This window comes from Rhinolophus sinicus, chromosome 8 (assembly GCF_057876585.1).
Source record: "Rhinolophus sinicus isolate RSI-liver-muscle chromosome 8, RSI-T2T, whole genome shotgun sequence".
Lineage (NCBI taxonomy): Eukaryota > Metazoa > Chordata > Mammalia > Chiroptera > Rhinolophidae > Rhinolophus > Rhinolophus sinicus.
Genome location: NC_142508.1, coordinates 43,751,330 through 43,768,255, shown reverse-complemented (window position 1 = coordinate 43,768,255; position 16,926 = coordinate 43,751,330). Strand labels below are relative to the sequence as shown.

At 53.5% G+C, this 16,926-nt stretch overlaps 1 protein-coding gene across 5 annotated transcripts in view; it reads right to left on the bottom strand.

The window, feature by feature from the left end:
- Positions 1-3,712: 3,712 nt before the first annotated feature.
- AKT2 (AKT serine/threonine kinase 2) overlaps positions 3,713-16,926 on the bottom strand; it is a 48,183-nt gene continuing 34,969 nt past the window's right edge. For all 5 annotated transcript variants that reach the window (XM_074314319.2, XM_074314318.2, XM_088800159.1 and 2 more), the window contains 10 exons: positions 12,996-13,145; positions 12,397-12,528; positions 10,867-10,932; positions 9,744-9,812; positions 8,994-9,116; positions 7,722-7,850; positions 7,326-7,540; positions 6,694-6,781; positions 6,488-6,590; positions 3,713-5,411 (listed from right to left, as the gene is read on the bottom strand). In XM_074314319.2, coding sequence (XP_074170420.1) covers positions 5,332-5,411; positions 6,488-6,590; positions 6,694-6,781; positions 7,326-7,540; positions 7,722-7,850; positions 8,994-9,116; positions 9,744-9,812; positions 10,867-10,932; positions 12,397-12,528; positions 12,996-13,145 — 1,155 coding nt within the window. In that variant the 3' untranslated portion in view covers positions 3,713-5,331. The remainder of the gene's footprint in view (positions 5,412-6,487; positions 6,591-6,693; positions 6,782-7,325; positions 7,541-7,721; positions 7,851-8,993; positions 9,117-9,743; positions 9,813-10,866; positions 10,933-12,396; positions 12,529-12,995; positions 13,146-16,926) is intronic.

The window sequence follows — 16,926 nt, the reverse complement described above, 5'->3', positions numbered from 1 at the left end:
GCACATAGTAGATGCTCAATAAATATCTGCTGAATGAATGAGTGAACAGGCTGGATGTAATTTAGAGATAATGGTCTGGAAGAACCTCTCTGAGGAGGTGACATTGGAGCTGAAACCTAAAAGAGGAAGAGCCAGGAATGCAACGAGAGGGGAGGATATCCTAAGTGGCGAGAACAGCCTGAGCAAAGGCCCTGAGGTAGGAAAGAGCTTGCTTTTTAAGGCATGGAGATCAGTGAGGCTGGAAAATCGAGCAGAAAGAAGAGTGTGAGATGCTGGACCAATGGCTTCCTGTCACACTTACAATAAAACCAAACTCCTTACCTTGGCCACAGGTTCATTTGGCCCATTGTTACCTCTCTAACCTCATTTTCTTCTGCTCTCCCGCTCCCTCACTCCACTGAGACACCATGTACTCTTTATGTACTCCCCAGACACATCAGGCATCTGCCTGCCTCAGGGCCTTGGTACCTGCTGTTCCTTTCACCCGACTGCTTGATGAGATGTTACTCAGATATTTACATTATCTGAGTATCTCCACAGAAGGTACTAACTACAAAGAAAATGTAACTTCACAGTGGAGGAACCTGACAGACACCACCTTAACCAAGGCATCAGTCACCCCGATAGGTGGCACTGAGAAAGGCAGATCATTTCTGGGAATTCCTGCCAAAAACAGCTTGACTAGAACGAGGAAACATGAGGCAGCAACACCTAATGGAGGGACATTCTGCAAAATAACTGCCCTCCCTGGAAGCTTCCAACCTGACAACTGAATGCAACACGTGAGCCTGGACTGAGTCACTAGCCAGGAAATGTTTTTTCTTTTGTACACAAGAACATTCGTGTGACCATTAGTAAATCTGATTAAGTCTGAGAAGAGCGTTGTTTCATTGTTAGCTTCCTGACCTTGATCACTGGACTGTGGTTATGTAAGAGAACGTTCTTGTTATAGGACGGATACACACATATGGGGGGAGGGAGGGAGGAAATGCAAAACATCCTGTAGAACCTGTGTGAAGGGGAGATGACAATTCTTTGTACTTTTTTTAAATTAAAAAAAATTACAGATTTATGAGAAGTTGCAAAAATAGTACAAAGTTCTCATATACCCCACACCCCCTAAGCAATAGGTTTCCCCTATTACCACCTTAGTGTGCTGATTTGTCACAATTGAATGAACCAACAGGGATATGTTATTGTTAAACTCCATGCTTTAATCAGATTTCCTGACTCTCTATACCCAATGTCCCTCTCTGTTCCAGGATCCTATTCAGGATGCATTACACTGCTTTCATGTCTCCTAAGGCTTTACTTGGTTGTGAGTTTCTCAGGCTTTTCTTGTTTTGAAAACCTTGACAGTTTTGAGAACCAGTGGTCAGGTATTTTGTAGAACCTCCCTCAGTTGGGATGTGCCTGGTGTCTGTTTTCTTTCCTAGACTTGGGGAATCCTTTTTGGGGAGGAAGACCACAGAGGTGAAGTACCATTCTAATCACACCATTACTAGATAATGCTGCCAACAGGACTCATCACTGTTGATACTGACCCTAATCACCAGCTGATGTACTGTTTGTCAAGCTCTCCCTGCTTTCTATACTGTCCTCTGGAAGGAAATCACTTTGCAGCCCTTACCTAAGCAGTGGGGGTTGTTTCCCCTCCTTGAAGGTGGAGTTAGCTACAGAAATTATCTGGAATTCTGTACAGGTGTCTGTTCTCACCATTTATCATTTACATCAATAGGGGTTCATTTGTTTTACTTTGGCTATAACCTAATACTACACTACTTTTGGTGCTCAAATTGCTTTCAGCTTTGGCCACTGGGAGCTCTTCCCATTGACTCCTGTGTCCCTTTACATGCCATCAGTGAGGTTTTTGTTATTTAGCAGGTCTGTCCGTCCAGGCACTCCAGTCCTAGAAGCATTTTAGCACAATTTTTGAAAGTTTCAAAGTTTTCTACCAGTCTGCAATTATTTCAGAATCAAAGTTACAAATATGTGAATCGCTCCACTTGTTTGGGTAGCTATCTGGCACATATTAAAACGCAGTCACCCTGGGATACAGGCCACAAAATAAAAGCACAAGTTGGTAAGGATGGATTGTTCAAGTTTATTACAGCACTGTTGGCAGCAACAACAAAACCCACCCCAAACTGGAAACCAAGTAAATTCCTGTCAACAGGGGGCAGGTGAATCAGCTGAGGTGCATCCACCCTGAGGAACACAGTGAAGCAACTGTGTCCCCAAAACGCAGAAAAGTGGCTAAAAGAGGGTAACATTTTGACCAATGACCCAACACACCGTACAAATGCACACGTTCGTAGCAGTGTGGCCAAGACGTGGCAGGACATAGCCCAGGGACTTGGCATGATTAACTAAGAGGAAAGAGTTCTGCGAAAAAAGAAGGGACCAGCCTTTTTATGCCACGTCCATTTGCACAGAGATAACACAAGCACCAAAATCAGCACTTGAAGGCCTGGGGTCTGGGTGATATTTACTGTCCTGCGTATTTGTTTTGCTTGCATTATTCTTCACACACAAACAAAACTTGTGACACTTTCCACATGCATGTGACAAAAGACAGATTACTCAAAATTTAATTTTTCTAATTGGTAAAATTTTATTAAAACTCTTCTGTCTAAAACTCCCTCTTTGGGAAAAGTTCTACAGAAATAAGAAGCACCACTACGTCTAAGGGCATGTGTTCAACAGAGGGAAGCAATTGGGTAACGTGCTGGAGCCCATCCATGGAATGTGACACAAGTGCTACCATATTGAGATACCCAGGGACAGAACCACACAGGAGAGCCGAGTGACAGAGCGAAGTGAAAAGAAACTCTAGCACAGTCACCTCAGGGGGCTGCATCTAGAGGGGAGAGTAAATGGTTTCTGGTTTATCTTATGACCACCAGGGCATAACTTTGTAATTAAATAAATAATAAAGTCCATATGAAGTTAGGGGGAAAAAAACAAATTCCTTGAGTCTTGGTTGCAGCTAACGCAGATTTCTATAAATTACATTCACCTTTTCTGCTATCTTCACTTAAAATCTCAAAAGGCTCCATGTGTGTGAAGTCTGGCAAAATCAGACATTAAATTACTTGTGCTCAGCAGGGCAGCCCTTGGTCCCGGGTCTGGGAGGAGTGATTCAAGCATGGGAACACCCAAATAAAGGGGACAGCTGGCAGAGGATTCCCAGAGCTGTGAGGGCTATGACAAAACTTGAGATGCTCCCAGCTGCCAGCCACCACAAATCCCAGTGACACACCCAGGAATCTGTCTTTGACTTAAGAGGCTTCAGGGCTCCCTAATTTTGCATAAACTGGACGGGTATGCACACACAATGCCCCGCTCTAGGGCTCAAGGGCCATGGGAAATGAACGTGCTCCCTCTCACTGCCCAGGGCTGTGACGCCTGGCACCACCTCTTTGTTCAGAGCCACCCAACCCTCCCACTCCTGCGCTTCCACCCCACCTCGCTTTGCCTAAGCAGCATTTGAGGGTCTGGGGAGCCCTCCCCAACTCCTCAGCAGCTTCCACTCCCAGTGGCCTCCTCCCTCTCCAGCCTGACCTTGACAACACCCCCACCCCAGATGCCTCCTCCACCCACTTCCACACCTCGGGCTCGATGGGCCCCTACCTAATGCAGCAATGGGAGCAGGAGGCAACTGGTGCCAGGGGCCGGCCGTAAGCAAGGAAAGGCCCAGGGTGATGAGCCCTGATCTTAAAACAAGTGTCTTTATTGCTTGTACCGTACAAATACGAGGAATGGGGAAAGGCCAGTGGGGAGGAAGAATTATCAGATAAATGACATACACACACAAAAAGGGAAAGAGACCCCCCCACACTCCCCCAAACCAACCCCCACCCCACCCCAGGATGTCTCTCTGTGAACTACCTAGTACAGGAGGTGGGGTGGGGAGATCAAAACCACAAAAACTACATTCCAAACACCCGGAGATGTTGGTGGGAAGGGGGAGGGACAGGGCAGCAAGTGGACCTCAAGTGTGGCTCCCCTGCTAGGCCAGCACTCCTCTCCTGGGATGAAATAAATGCTCCAGCCAGGGACAGGGGCCGAGCCCACGCATACCACGCCCACTCGAGGCCGGGACACGCTTGCCCTCGCACACACATACCCAACACACATGCACACACACACCCTATGTGTATCTATGTCCCAGATGCACAGGGACGCCCAGACACACACAGTTCAAGGCACACACACAAGTGCCCAGAGCACTGACACACGTTCACCTTAAGGCTGCAGAACATTGGGCTGGGGGAGGGGGAGGGGGTGAGGTGGCCTGGAGCCTTACTTCTCAGAGGCTCCCACCCCAGTACGTACCAGACACACCCACCCCCGCCCCCTCCTCGACCCAAGTCCACGGGGCCCAATACTGTCTCGGTGTGAGATGTGTAACAGCCGAGGCTGGCGCCCCTCCACCCCAGGCAGAGAAAAGGGGCGATCCTGGCCCCTATCCTTGGAGGAGCCAGGGCCAGGCCCGGGGTCCAGTGGGAGGTAAGGCCAGCTGGAAGGAAGCCCTGGGGAGGAAGCCTGGTAAGGCACGGGGATGGGGGGCAGGGAGGCTAGGCCCCAAATGTTCCTCCTGCCTCATCCACAGGGTCAGGAGAGCAGCATGGGGCATGGGGCAGGGTGAGACAGCACCCATCCCCTGGGCCCCTCCAGGCTCCCCACAGAGTAATTGGGCCTCAGTCACGTGAGGGAGCCCTAGACCTCCACTCCTGCAGTTCCCAAAGGCCCCACCTTTCTCTAGACATTATTGCTTTTCTGCCCCAGTGCGGGGAGAGGGCCAGACTGTCCCTTCATCAGGCCACTCAGAGCCTAACGACAGGCATGGAAGGCAGCCCCGGAGCACTGCCCCAGGCAGCATGTGGCCCGCAGCCCAGGAGAAGGCAGCTTCCGAGGGCAGCAGTGCAGAGGCAGGCTGCCTGTGGGCGCCTGGCCGGAAACTCGGGCAGGCCCCCGCTCTACCTTCCCACCTCACTGGGGCTTGTGTTGATTAAAAACTGGAATTTCCCCAATTGCCCAAAAGCCTGGTCCTGGGGTCTCCCCAGCCTTGGTCTGGGCACAAAGGTCAGGGCAGGACAGGATCCTGGAGGCAGGGCCACTGGGTCCGCTGAGGGGATTTTGGCGGAGGGCTGAAGAAAAAACTGGAAGTGGGGGTGAGGGGATGAGGGATGGAGATGCAAACAAAAAAGGCAAAAAACGTTAAAAAAAAAAAAGAAAGAAAGAAAGAAAAAAGACAAAGCCCTCCTGTGGTGATGGCAGCCTTGCGAGTGTCCTGTGGTGGCTTCAGTGGCAGGCAGGCAGCGCTGCTCACTCGCGGATGCTGGCCGAGTAGGAGAACTGGGGGAAGTGGGTTGGCTGGTCCATGTCGAGCGAGCCCAGGCTGTCATCTGCAGGGGTCAGTGGAGGTGGATTGGGGAGAAGCGGTCACAGAGGGCCTAGCACACCACCCAGACTCCCAGGGGAAGGGAGAAGAAAAGAACCAGCCCTAGAAAGGACTGCAGGCAGACCACAGCATGAAACAACTCCCCAACGCCCCCTACTGGTGGGGCATCCAAGAGACTTTCTCTAACAGAGGCCCCTTGACCACACAAAGCACCCCACCCACCCAGGTCAGAACCTAAGCAGCCGCCAGCTCCGCTGCTCTCCTCCTCCTCACCTCCACCTCAGCTCACGTCGTCCACTGCGGACCGCCCAGACCTCTCCAGCCCAGCGCCTGCCCTGGCCACCACTCCTGCCCCAACAGTCCTCCCTCCACATGCAGCAGGTGTCTTTTTAAGGCCCTGATGCAACCCTGTCCCTCCTCTGCACACAACCCTTCCACAGCTCCCCATACAAGTCCCCACTCCTCCCAGTGGCCTCCAAGCCCCTCCTGCTCTGGCCCCCATGCTCTCTCCCCTCCCCTGCCTCACCTACTCAGATCTCTGCAATGCTCCCATTTCTGAGAGTCCCATGTGCTGTTCCTTCTACCAGGAATGCATCTCAGCTGTCCTGTCTCCTCCTCCAGGCGGCCTTCCCTTGACCCACAAGCCAAGTCAGGCAGTTGCTCCGGGCTTCCCCAGTCCCTGTGCTCCTATACCCGAGCCCTGACCACTCCGGGCTGTCACTCCACCTGGACGGGGAACGCCCTGAGGGCAGGGCCCAGGGCCTGTCTCCATCACTGCTGTCTCCAGCACAGCCCAGCACTGGGGTAACAACTACGACAGCTACAGTCAGTGAACTAATCCAGCCCCAAAGGTCTGGGCGAGTTGGGAAGATGTCTACGGATCTACCATCTCTGCACTGCCAGTGCCCCTAAGCGTCTCCTGCCCTGACCTCTGGAATGTACTATAGCAATGGCTCCTGGTGACCCTCCCTGGGTCTGCAGGTGACCAAGAGCAGAAGCCCTGTGAGCTTCCTCCTGGAGATCTGGGTCAGCAGCAGAACCCCAGCCAGGCCCACTGCATCTGGGGCCTCAGACACTCACAGCGGTCCGGGGGTGTGATTGTGATGGACTGGGCGGTGAACTCGTCATCGAAGTACCTGGTGTCGACCTCAGATGTGACCTGAGGTTTGAAGGGTGGCAGGAGCTGTGGACAAGAGGAGCCCAGGTCAGGACTGAGGACGGGAGGCCTTGGCCAAGGTCACCCACAAGTGGCTGGGCTCCTGCTGGGAGCAGGCAGTGGCGCTCACCTTCTTCTGTACCACGTCCTGCCAGTTGATGCTGAGAAAGAACCTGTGCTCCATGACCTCCTTGGCATCGCTGGGGCCCCCGCCGAGCCTGGGCAGAGACGGCCATGAGCACCTGCCTCCCAGGGCAGCTGCGTGCCAGGGGACGGGCTTCCGGTGCAGGACCGGGCCTGCCACATGCTCACCCTAAATCAGCTGTTAACGATCCCCTCCTGGCCACAGGCCACCACTTCACAGAGGGGGAAAGTGAGGCAGGGAGGGAGGGAGCTCACAGGCCCAGGGGCAAAGCCAGGGGACTGCAGCCTAGCCCCCAGTTCAGAATGAGAGTTGAGAGGCCAGACAGCCACCTCACATCCCGGCTCTGCCACATGACTGGGCCACCCGAGGCCAGGCACAGGGCTGCCCTGTTCCTGCGTCCCCATGAAACAAGGCAGTGCAGGCAGAGGACTAAGGACAGGCCTGGCCCCTAGGGAGCACTCCCTAAGTACCCGCTATGGGGACCATCAGAGGCTGCGTGGGGACAATGCACACCACATGCCCACAAGCGAGTGTGCCCGTGGACTCTGCCCCTGCAGGCCGTGGGGACAATGGGAGCAGGTGGTGCTGGGCTGGGCAGGGCATACTCCAGCCCTCACCTCTGCTTGGGGTCTTTCTTAAGCAGCCCAGCGAGAAGAGACTTGGCCTCAGGGCTGAGCGTGCGCGGGAAGCGGATCTCCTCCATGAGGATGAGCTCGAAGAGGCGCTCATGGTCCTGGTTGTAGAAGGGCAGGCGGCCGCACATCATCTCGTACATGACCACGCCCAGCCCCCACCAGTCCACCGCCCGGCCATAGTCGTTGTCCTCCAGCACCTGACAAGGAGGGGCAATGAGGGGCCAGACCCACAACCCGGGGCCCAGGGTGGGGGGCACGGGGAAGGTGACCTGAGGAATCGGAACCCAGCCTTCAGACGTCTGGGCAGGGGAAGCACACAGCCCCGGGGCCCCACCTCCCTCATCCTCACAGGCCCCTGGGACCTCCAACCCCAGACACCTCGGGTGCCAGGTATTCGGGGGTCCCACAGAAGGTTTTCATGGTGGCCCCGTCACTGATGCCCTCTTTGCACAGGCCGAAGTCAGTGATCTTGATGTGGCCATCTTTGTCCAGCATGAGGTTTTCGAGCTGTAGGAAAAGTCACTGTATCAGGGACATGTCCTTCCTGAGCTCCCTGCCACCCACTGAAACCCCACACATCCAGCCCTGCCCTAGATGAGGCTGCGGCTCTAGGCTGGGCCACGGGGCACACCCCCAGCACAGGATTAAGCCCTCACCCTCTGAGGTTCGTGGTCACCAGCCTCTGGCTGCCCCCCAGGGAAGCTGGAGAAAAGCAGGGCAGGAAGTGATGGAGCCCGGCCCTCCCCCAATCTGCCTCCCCCACTACAGGCTGTAGTTTTCCAACTTTGCATATGAGAGACACTGTCTTTCTTCTATTTTTTCCGAAACATCACACAAATGGGCAATTTAATGGGCCTCTGCATAACCTTCTCCAGGTCAAGACAGGACATTACCAGCCCCAGAGACCCACGTGCTCCTTCCCTTCCCTGTTAGTAACCACCCCCTGCTCCGACAGAGAAGTCACTTTGCTTCCTTGCCCTTCTTTGCAGTTTCTCCCACCTACATGTACACGTGTGAACAACACAGATCTGTCCTGTCTGTCCTGCTTTTCCCCTCAACATCAGCCTCTGCTGCATCCACGCTGCTATATGTGGCTGTCGTTTGTTCTCTTTAACTGCTGTGCAGAGCCCTTGTGTGTGAACACACCACACCTTCTATCCATCACCCGACAGCGGCCACCTGGGCTGCTTTCAGTAGTGTGAACAGCACTGCTAAGAACATGTGTCCACGTTTTGACGTGGACACAGGGACCTGTTCCTGCGGTGCATACACCTAGGGCACAATGGCTGGCTCACAGAGCACGCACACATTCAGCATGGGTGGATTCTGCCAAACTATCTTCTCAAGTGCTTGTACCAATTTATCACCTCTGGCTGCACAGGAGCGTCTGTCTGCTCACCAGAGGCTCAGAAGGGCCCCTGCACTGCACCGGGCTGCCTGCTGTGGAAGCAACACCCAGGGACTGAGCAGCAGGGTTATCATCCCCACAGGGAATGGGACCCAGGGCCACGGACAACCAACAAGACAGACCCTTCCTGGAGCGGGGCGCTCGGCAGATAGGGCAGAGGGCCTGGGCCCAGCCTCCCCTGTGAGATCCTGTGCATGCACAGGCCAGCCTGGGCCCTCGCCAGGAGGTGACCACGCGCTCACCTTGATATCACGGTACACCACATCCCGTGAGTGCAGGTACTCCAGCGCTGAGACAATCTCTGCGCCATAAAAGCGGGCCCGCTCCTCCGTGAAGACACGTTCCCGGGACAGGTGGAAGAACAGCTGCCAAAGGGGGGGCAGGGGAGGTCAGACCCCTGGCCCAGAAAAGGATGGGACACTGCCCAGTGACATGGTGACAACTGCTCCGTGAACCAGCAAGTGACAGCGAGAAGGACCAAGTGAGGAACGGTGAGTAGAGAGGAGCTCACGTGATTAAAAAAAAAAAAAAAAAGAGCAAGGGATAGAGAGAGAAGGACTAACAGCAGACACCAAGGGGAGAGTAAGGGGGGGACAACATGACGGGGACAGTGAATGACGGGAGTGACAGCAGGGAAGCAGAGGAACACTGCTCTGGATCAGAACTGGGGAAAGCAGAGGACTGGTGGCTCTTGACCCGCATATGTTCTTTGCTGCGCTGTCATCCAACCACCCTCGGAGCGCTCGCCACAGCTCTCCACAGCCGGTTTGTATCCTGCCCACAACTCACCAGCTGAGTGAGTCTGCACAAGCCCCTGAAGCTCTCCCAGCCTGTTTCCCTACCTGCGAAATGGAGATGATGACGCCTGCCTCAAGGAGCAGGAGGACGGAAGGAGATGACAACTGGTGAGTCTCCCTCCGTCCCCTCCATCCCACCCCACGCACCAGGGAAGGAGACACCCAGAAAGCCAGGCGGGGGACAGTGAGGCTCACCTCACCACCATTGGCGTATTCCATCACGAAGCACAGGCGGTCGTGGGTCTGGAAAGCATATTTCAGCGCCTGCGGGAAGGAAGGCAGTGGGGCACTGCGGATTCTGCCTCCACACTCCCCGCCCTGGCCCAGCTGTGGGAATTGGGCAGCTGGGGCTCAAACCTCAGCTCTGCCTTTTGGGGTATGTGAGTGAGCTCGTGGCTGAGGGCTGGGAGTTATATGCTGAGAAATCCTGTCCTGTGCTTTCCACTAAGTCTTCAAGAGGCGCGGCCCCGGGAGATCACGTTCCGAGCAACCAGAGCCGTTTCACGTTTGTCTTTCTCTTCCTATTTTATAGTCAAATGTGTTCACCTCTCCCTCTCTCTCACCTACACACACACACACACACACACACACACACACACACACACACACGGTTTGTTGGCTGGGGGTTGAAGGTAGCTCAGAAGCTCACCCCAAAGACAAGCGATCCGCCAACAGAGTAGTTCTCAAACTGTGCTCTAAGGAGCCCTACAGAGGGCGCCTCAGAGGATTCTGGGGTGACCCCTCTGCTCACAACAACTCTACTGCTCTCCATCTCTACATGGAAGTACCTAGTAAAATTTCATTTGAACAAGTGCTGTGGCTTAACAGGACACCTGGACAGCAACTGAGCTAAAGAAACAACCCATAAACCAGCCATCCTCAACCTGGTCCATTTAGCTGACGGCTGCTGGCCTTGATGGAGACTGGCCCAAAGAGGGGTGTCTGCTCAGCGTAGGTTGACAGGCAGCACAACAATACATCTGCTCAAGGATTACAGTTTAAAATAAAAACAAAAGTAATGTTTCCACTTCAAACAGCTGGGCTAAGCATCTCACACTCAAGACAGCAGCCATGCTCTCCTGGGACCATCCTGCAATGTGATTTCATCTGGCAGCTGAGGCGCTGACAGGAATCCACTGTCTATGAAGAAGCCCCCACCCTTGGGGTCTTGGTTCAGGCCGTCGGGGAAGCCCAACAACCTGGCCCACACCAGGTCTGTGCTTCCCAGGGGCAGGGGCGGCCCGCTCTCCGCGCTCTGTCCAAAGGGCTGGCCCGGAGGCCTCGCACGGCATACAGGCCTGAGGGGAGTGCCACTCACAGTGAGGAACGGGTGCCTGGTGTTCTGGAGGACCCGGCTCTCGGTGACCGTGTGCGCAACTTCATCCTGCAGACAGAGGCCGGGTGAGGGGCTGGTGGGTGACATCATGCCTGCCCACCACCTCCCAACCAGAGGGATGAGGGGCGGTGTCCTGGTGAAATGTAACCCCATTCGTAGCCAATACGCAGAGAGAGAGAACGGAGGAGCAGCACATTACCATCCACAAGCTCTAACGGAATAATGGACCCACGCAAGGACATTCAGTGGCTCATTCTGAAAACCATGAGGTGAGAAGTCAGTGGGGACTTTATGATGAAGGGACCAGGCTGTCACCTCCTGAAACCACAAGCCAATTTTAACATCCCAAGGGGGGACAAGCAGACATTACGAGCCCTGAGATGATGCCACAGGCCGTGGGAATCAGCACCTATAAAAGTTCTTGCCAGAAGGAGGAACTGGCTCTAGAACGAGGACTCCAGGCTGCGGAGCAGTGGTTCAGTGTGTGGTCCCCACACAGGCAGCCTCTGGTTGCCTGGGAACTTGGAGAAATGCAAATTCTCGGGCCCTTCCCCGGTCCCACCCGAAACTTGGAGAGGGGCCCAGCAGCAGTTTCCCAGGCCTTCCCGGTGACTAACACGGGCTCAGCTTTGGTATCTGAGCGCACAGCGGTCACCAGAGAGCTGCGAACAATCCTGAACTACCTGCAGACCCAGACACGGGCTCTCCCCCAAGGGACATTTGGTAGTAATGTCTCAAGACACGTTAGCTGTCACAACTGGGGGGCGGGGGGGGGGTGCTACTGGCTTCAGCGGGCTGAGGCCAGGGACACTGCCACACATCCTACGCTGCACTGGCCCAAAATGTCCGCAGTGCTGAGGCTGAGAAACCCTGCCTCGGACCAACAACACTAGGGTTCGTTCACTTTGTTGGAGGTGATCACAGTATCATGATTATAGTCTTTAAAATCTTCACCTGTTCAAGACACACATCTAAGTATGTATGGGTCGATTATACGTTGTCTAAAACATGCCTTAAGTATGTTTTCCAGACCAAAAAAAGGGGAAAGCAGAGCTAATGAAACAAGATTGGCCAACGTTGATAACTGTTGAAGCTGGATAATGGCTACATGGGAGTCCATTATATTTATTTTTCTTTTAAAAATTCTGTGTATGTTACCTTTTTCCATTTTGAAAACTTTAAATAAGGAGAAAAAAGGAACAGAATTCCATTCCTGGCCCAGCCTCCTATGGAGACACCTTGAGCCAAACCCCGACCCGTGCGCCTGCTGGGGGAGGCCCCAGTCAGACTTTCTCCACCTCCACCCTAGGCACCCGGAGGGTGGGCTGGGTGCTCAGCAGGTTCTCTCTGGGCCTCAGGCTCCCGTTCGCTGACTGGGGACTTACAGGACTATGCCCCGGGGGATAGGTTAGGTGGGGGAATGAGATATTGGCAGCCAAAGGCGTGGGTAGGTGTCCTGGCCCTGTGCACGCATCCCCGGAGGCCAAGCAATGGCAGCCTGGGAACACCCACCTTGGCGATGATAACCTCCTTCCGCAGGATCTTCATGGCGTAGTAACGGCCGGTGGCCTTCTCCCGCACCAGGATCACTTTGCCAAAGGTGCCCTTGCCGAGGAGTTTGAGATAGTCGAAGTCATTCATAGTCTGCCAGGGATGGGGAGCGAGTGGGCTGTCAGCACTTGGCACACGGCCCGTGGGAGGAAATTTTCCCAAAGAAAAAGGAAAATCAAAGGACACTGTTGCCAAAATGCTCAGGCATGAGCAGGAAGGGAGGCTCCGGGTAGTAAGCGTTAGTTCTGCAGTGGCCTTCAGACCAACTCTCCCACCACTTGGCTCTCCCAGGCATGGGCGCTGGGAAGGCTCCAGTGAGGGGTGCACAGGTCTTGGTACCCTTCAGGGTAAGGATGCCCCTCGTCCTGTGGGTACAGAGCAACCCTGGCACAGCTGTACTCTGATCTCATCCATCCTACAGGGCAGTCATGGGCAAGGGCTGGGTCCCTACACACTCTGTATGGAAACCAAGGGTGGGAGGGCCAGCACTGGGGCTGGGACGGGGTGCTCACAGACTGGCAGGCCCTACCCCCCGACAACCTGTCCCCCCAAGCACTTACCACCTTGGCTCGGGCCTTGCTAACTGCCACTTCCATCTCCTCAGCTGCCGAAGAGTCACTAGGGGAGCCACACTTGTAGTCCATGGGGTCCTCACCCGGGCCCCGCTGCTTGAGGCTGTTGGCGACCATCTGGATGGCCCGCATCCACTCCTCCCTGTGTGGGGACATGTCAGGGGAGCCATGAGTCCTGGGCAGCCTGGGCCTTGCGGCAGGAAGAGCTGAGCTCCACCCTAATGGGAAAGCAAATGACCAAACACCTTTGGGCATTTTGGCGAGATCTGTCTGAGCTGGGGAGAGCTGATGGGACCAGACTGATATTTTACAGACCCTCTGGGTGGGAGAGGGCAAGAGCAGAATAAGAACAGGGACCGTCTATATCCCAGGAGTGGCCTGGCCGGAGGGCCACTTGAAGTCAGGCAGCATTAAATGATCAAAGAGGGACAACCACCTTTTTTCTCCGCTCCTTGAAAATGAGGTGCCACCTGGAGCCTTAAATGATGAAGAGACAATGCTCCTCTGAATTCGTCCAGAACAAATGACACACTCAAGTGTACCAGTGACCAATTTTTGTAAAAGGAGACCAAGAGTAAAAGAAAGCATTCGTTAGCCACGGAAGCTGAAGATCTTCCAAGGCAAGAGCCACCAACATGACTCTGAAGGGGGCTGTCCGCTGGAAGGAGGGGCAGGGGCGTGGAAGAGAAGGTGGCAGACAGGGAAGCAGGTCCCAGCAAAAGGGAGCCACGTTTAAGAACAATAAGCTAGTTCTGTCATTCATGATTCAGAACTCTTGGGGAAGAATTTGCTTCTGATATTTGCAAACTGCTCTGTCTGGAGAAATTAAGAAAAGTGTCCAGAGACCAAGAAAAAAATGTATAAGGCTGAATGATACTAAATTGTCCATATCCCCTTTTTGAGCCACCATGTAATTTTTTTCATTGGTTCAACCCCAGTATCTGTTGAACCCCTTATGGATTTTGCTTATGTCTATAAAACAGCCACATAAACAGTGGATAAAGTTCACTAGAAACGAGAAAATTCAGAGAGCACAGCAGGCAACCTCCCAAATCACAGAGATTTAAATAAGCCCCAGTGAGTCCAGCACCTTCCAGAATCCCCTACCCCCAGCAGGTGTTACTTTTCCTTGATCTTAAAGCACCTGCCCAAGATCTGGAATAGAGCAAGGGGCCAGGCTGGGATTCCAAAGCCAGGACTTGGCCACCCTGCTGTGCTGCACTCCAAGACTCCATCTCCTCCTGCACCAAATAGCACTACAATTGACCTTGAACAATGCGGGGTAGGTGAGGGGGTGCCCACCCACTACGCGGTTGGAAATCTGTATATAACTTCTGACTCACCAAAAATGTAATTACTAATCACCTACTGTTGACCAGAAGCCTTACTGCTAACATCAACAGTTGATTTATACGTATTATATATATGTATTATATACTACTGTACTCTTACAATAAGAAAAGAAAAATCGTAAGAAAAAATACATTTACAGAATTGAGAAAAACACACATAAGTGGACCCGCCCAGTTCAAACCTGTGTTGCTCAAGGGTCAATTGTACTTCTATAATCCATCGGTCCTACGATGCACGTCCTGATTTGATTGGGCCTTGCTTTTTCTTATTACATAATATTATGGTGTGTCTGCAGGTGACAGCATCTTAAATTGATAAAACACGGCAACTGAGCTCACAGGGTGGTATGAGGTGGAGAGCGGACATTCCGTCGCTGAGAGAAAGAACGAGGCAGCGCTATATGCGGACTTGGCATGACCGGAGACATCTTAAGCGCAAAAGGGATGGTGCAAAACAGCACCATTTCACGCTATTTGAGTTACAAACAAAAGGAACTTATGTGCACAAGCGCACATAAGCACAAATACCTCTGGAAGGATGCTCGTGACACAAGGCCCAGGATTCCTCCAGGACGGGGACTGGGTGGGAATCGGATGTGAATAACAATCTCATTCCACTGTCTTCTAATAACACTCACAGAGCACTCACCCCTCCTCCTCTATTACAGATGGGGAAACTGAGGCACAGGTTAAAAACCGAAATTCAAGAAAACACAGTGGTTACTCCAAGCCTGGCAGCTGGAATTGCAGGGCCTTGGACCTTCCAGAGCCAATGGGTAGGCAGTTCTTGCTTCGCTCCATGGCTTGCTGGACCAGGCAGCAACCAAGCTCGGAGGCCCCAGCTCACATACAAAAGCTCTGCTTCTGCAAGTGGCCTCCCTCACACTAGATCGTGCTTCCTAAGACAGATGCATGAACACTGCAAGTGTAAACATCAAATGCTGGCACACTGGTCCACCCTAAGCCCAAGGAGAGTCTGGAAGCCGCATAAACCCTGCAAGTCAGCCCCGTGAGGACAGGGGTTTCCTGTGTTCATACATGATGGGGCCTAGCACACAGGCAAATACTTGGAAGGAATCTGGGCAAGGAGGGAGTGAGGCAGCTGAAGTCGACGTGGCCCCCAGGCCTAGTGCACATGGAGACTCTGGGCACATCCAGGTAGAGCACAAGGCAGGGTACAAACCCAACAGAGCCACCGGGGCCCGGTGCACACCCGGGTGGAGCACACCAAGGGCCAGTGCACACCCCAGCAGAGCACACCAAGCCCGAGGGCACACCCCAGCAGTGCACACCGAGGCCCGGTGCACAACCAGACAGAGAGGCACTGGCCTCTTCCTCCCTGACCCAAGGCCTCAAGCCACATTTCTCAACTTGTTTTACCCTGTGCCCTCTTTGGAATGAATTACAATATAAATCTCTATGCCTACATTAACATTCCTGTATTTCAAAGAATGTGGGTATGGGGCACATCCCATGATTTGTTTTATCAGATAATTGTCCTCTTAGAAATTTTTAAATGCTGACTCTGGATGTAATACCATGGATTAAAAAAAAAAAATCACCAATCTTCTAAGAAATAGGCTGAATATGTTTAAAGAAAAAAATACATATACATCTCACCTACAGAGATCTTGAGGGATTGTCACATGAAAAAAGCAAGTTGCAGACTGAGCTGCATCGTGTACTGTTGTTTTTGTTTCTAAGGGAGAACACAGACAGTCCATCAACAGTAGACTGAATAAATGACAGTGTATCCACGCCATAGGACCTACGGAAGTGGCTCTGAGGGGCTACTCTGGAGTGGCCTCTCTGCCCCACAGAACTGCTCCTCAGGAGCACGGGCTCGAGGGCCACACCAGCTGGGGTTCAAATGGCTACTCTACCACCGGGGTAGTAAGAACACCCCTCCCAGTCCGCCCTTCTCCTCAGTAGACTGGGGACGCTGAGACACAGGTGAGCTGCTGTGTGCAAAGCGCTGCACACACAGAAAGTGCTCATCAAGGAAGGTGTGAAAGACACTGAGAGCCTGGACCTATCCCATCCACCCTGACTCACGTGCCCAGCCCCATGGGGAGCGGCAGAACCTGCAGCGATGCAGGAGGTCGGCTGGGTGTCACTGGGGCTCTGCCAATGCTGACAAGCCCCCAATCCTGTTCCAACTGGACTGAGGTTGCAAAGTTGCAGCACTGAGAATTCAGAGAAAAAGCAAGGGCCTCAGTCCAGGATACTCCTCAAGGGTTTGCAACACAGTGTCTGGGGCAGAGGGGAGCCCCCCCCCAGAGTGGAGGCTAATGTGCCTTCCACTCCAGGAATGGAGAGCCTTCAGGGGAACCAAGCTCCTTCCCTTCAAGAGACACAACAAGAAAAACAACAGCTCCACAGACACCACCTCATTCTATTTCCCTCAAGGGTGTTGGAGGGGGAGCAAGTGTGTTTCTGATGTGGAAACTGAGGCGCACAGAGGTGGACTCACTTGTGGAGGTCATAGCCAGGCATGGTGGACTCACCGGCTCCTGCTCCCTGATGAAAGCTACAGCTTCCTTTCCAGACTGAGGCCCAGAGGATCA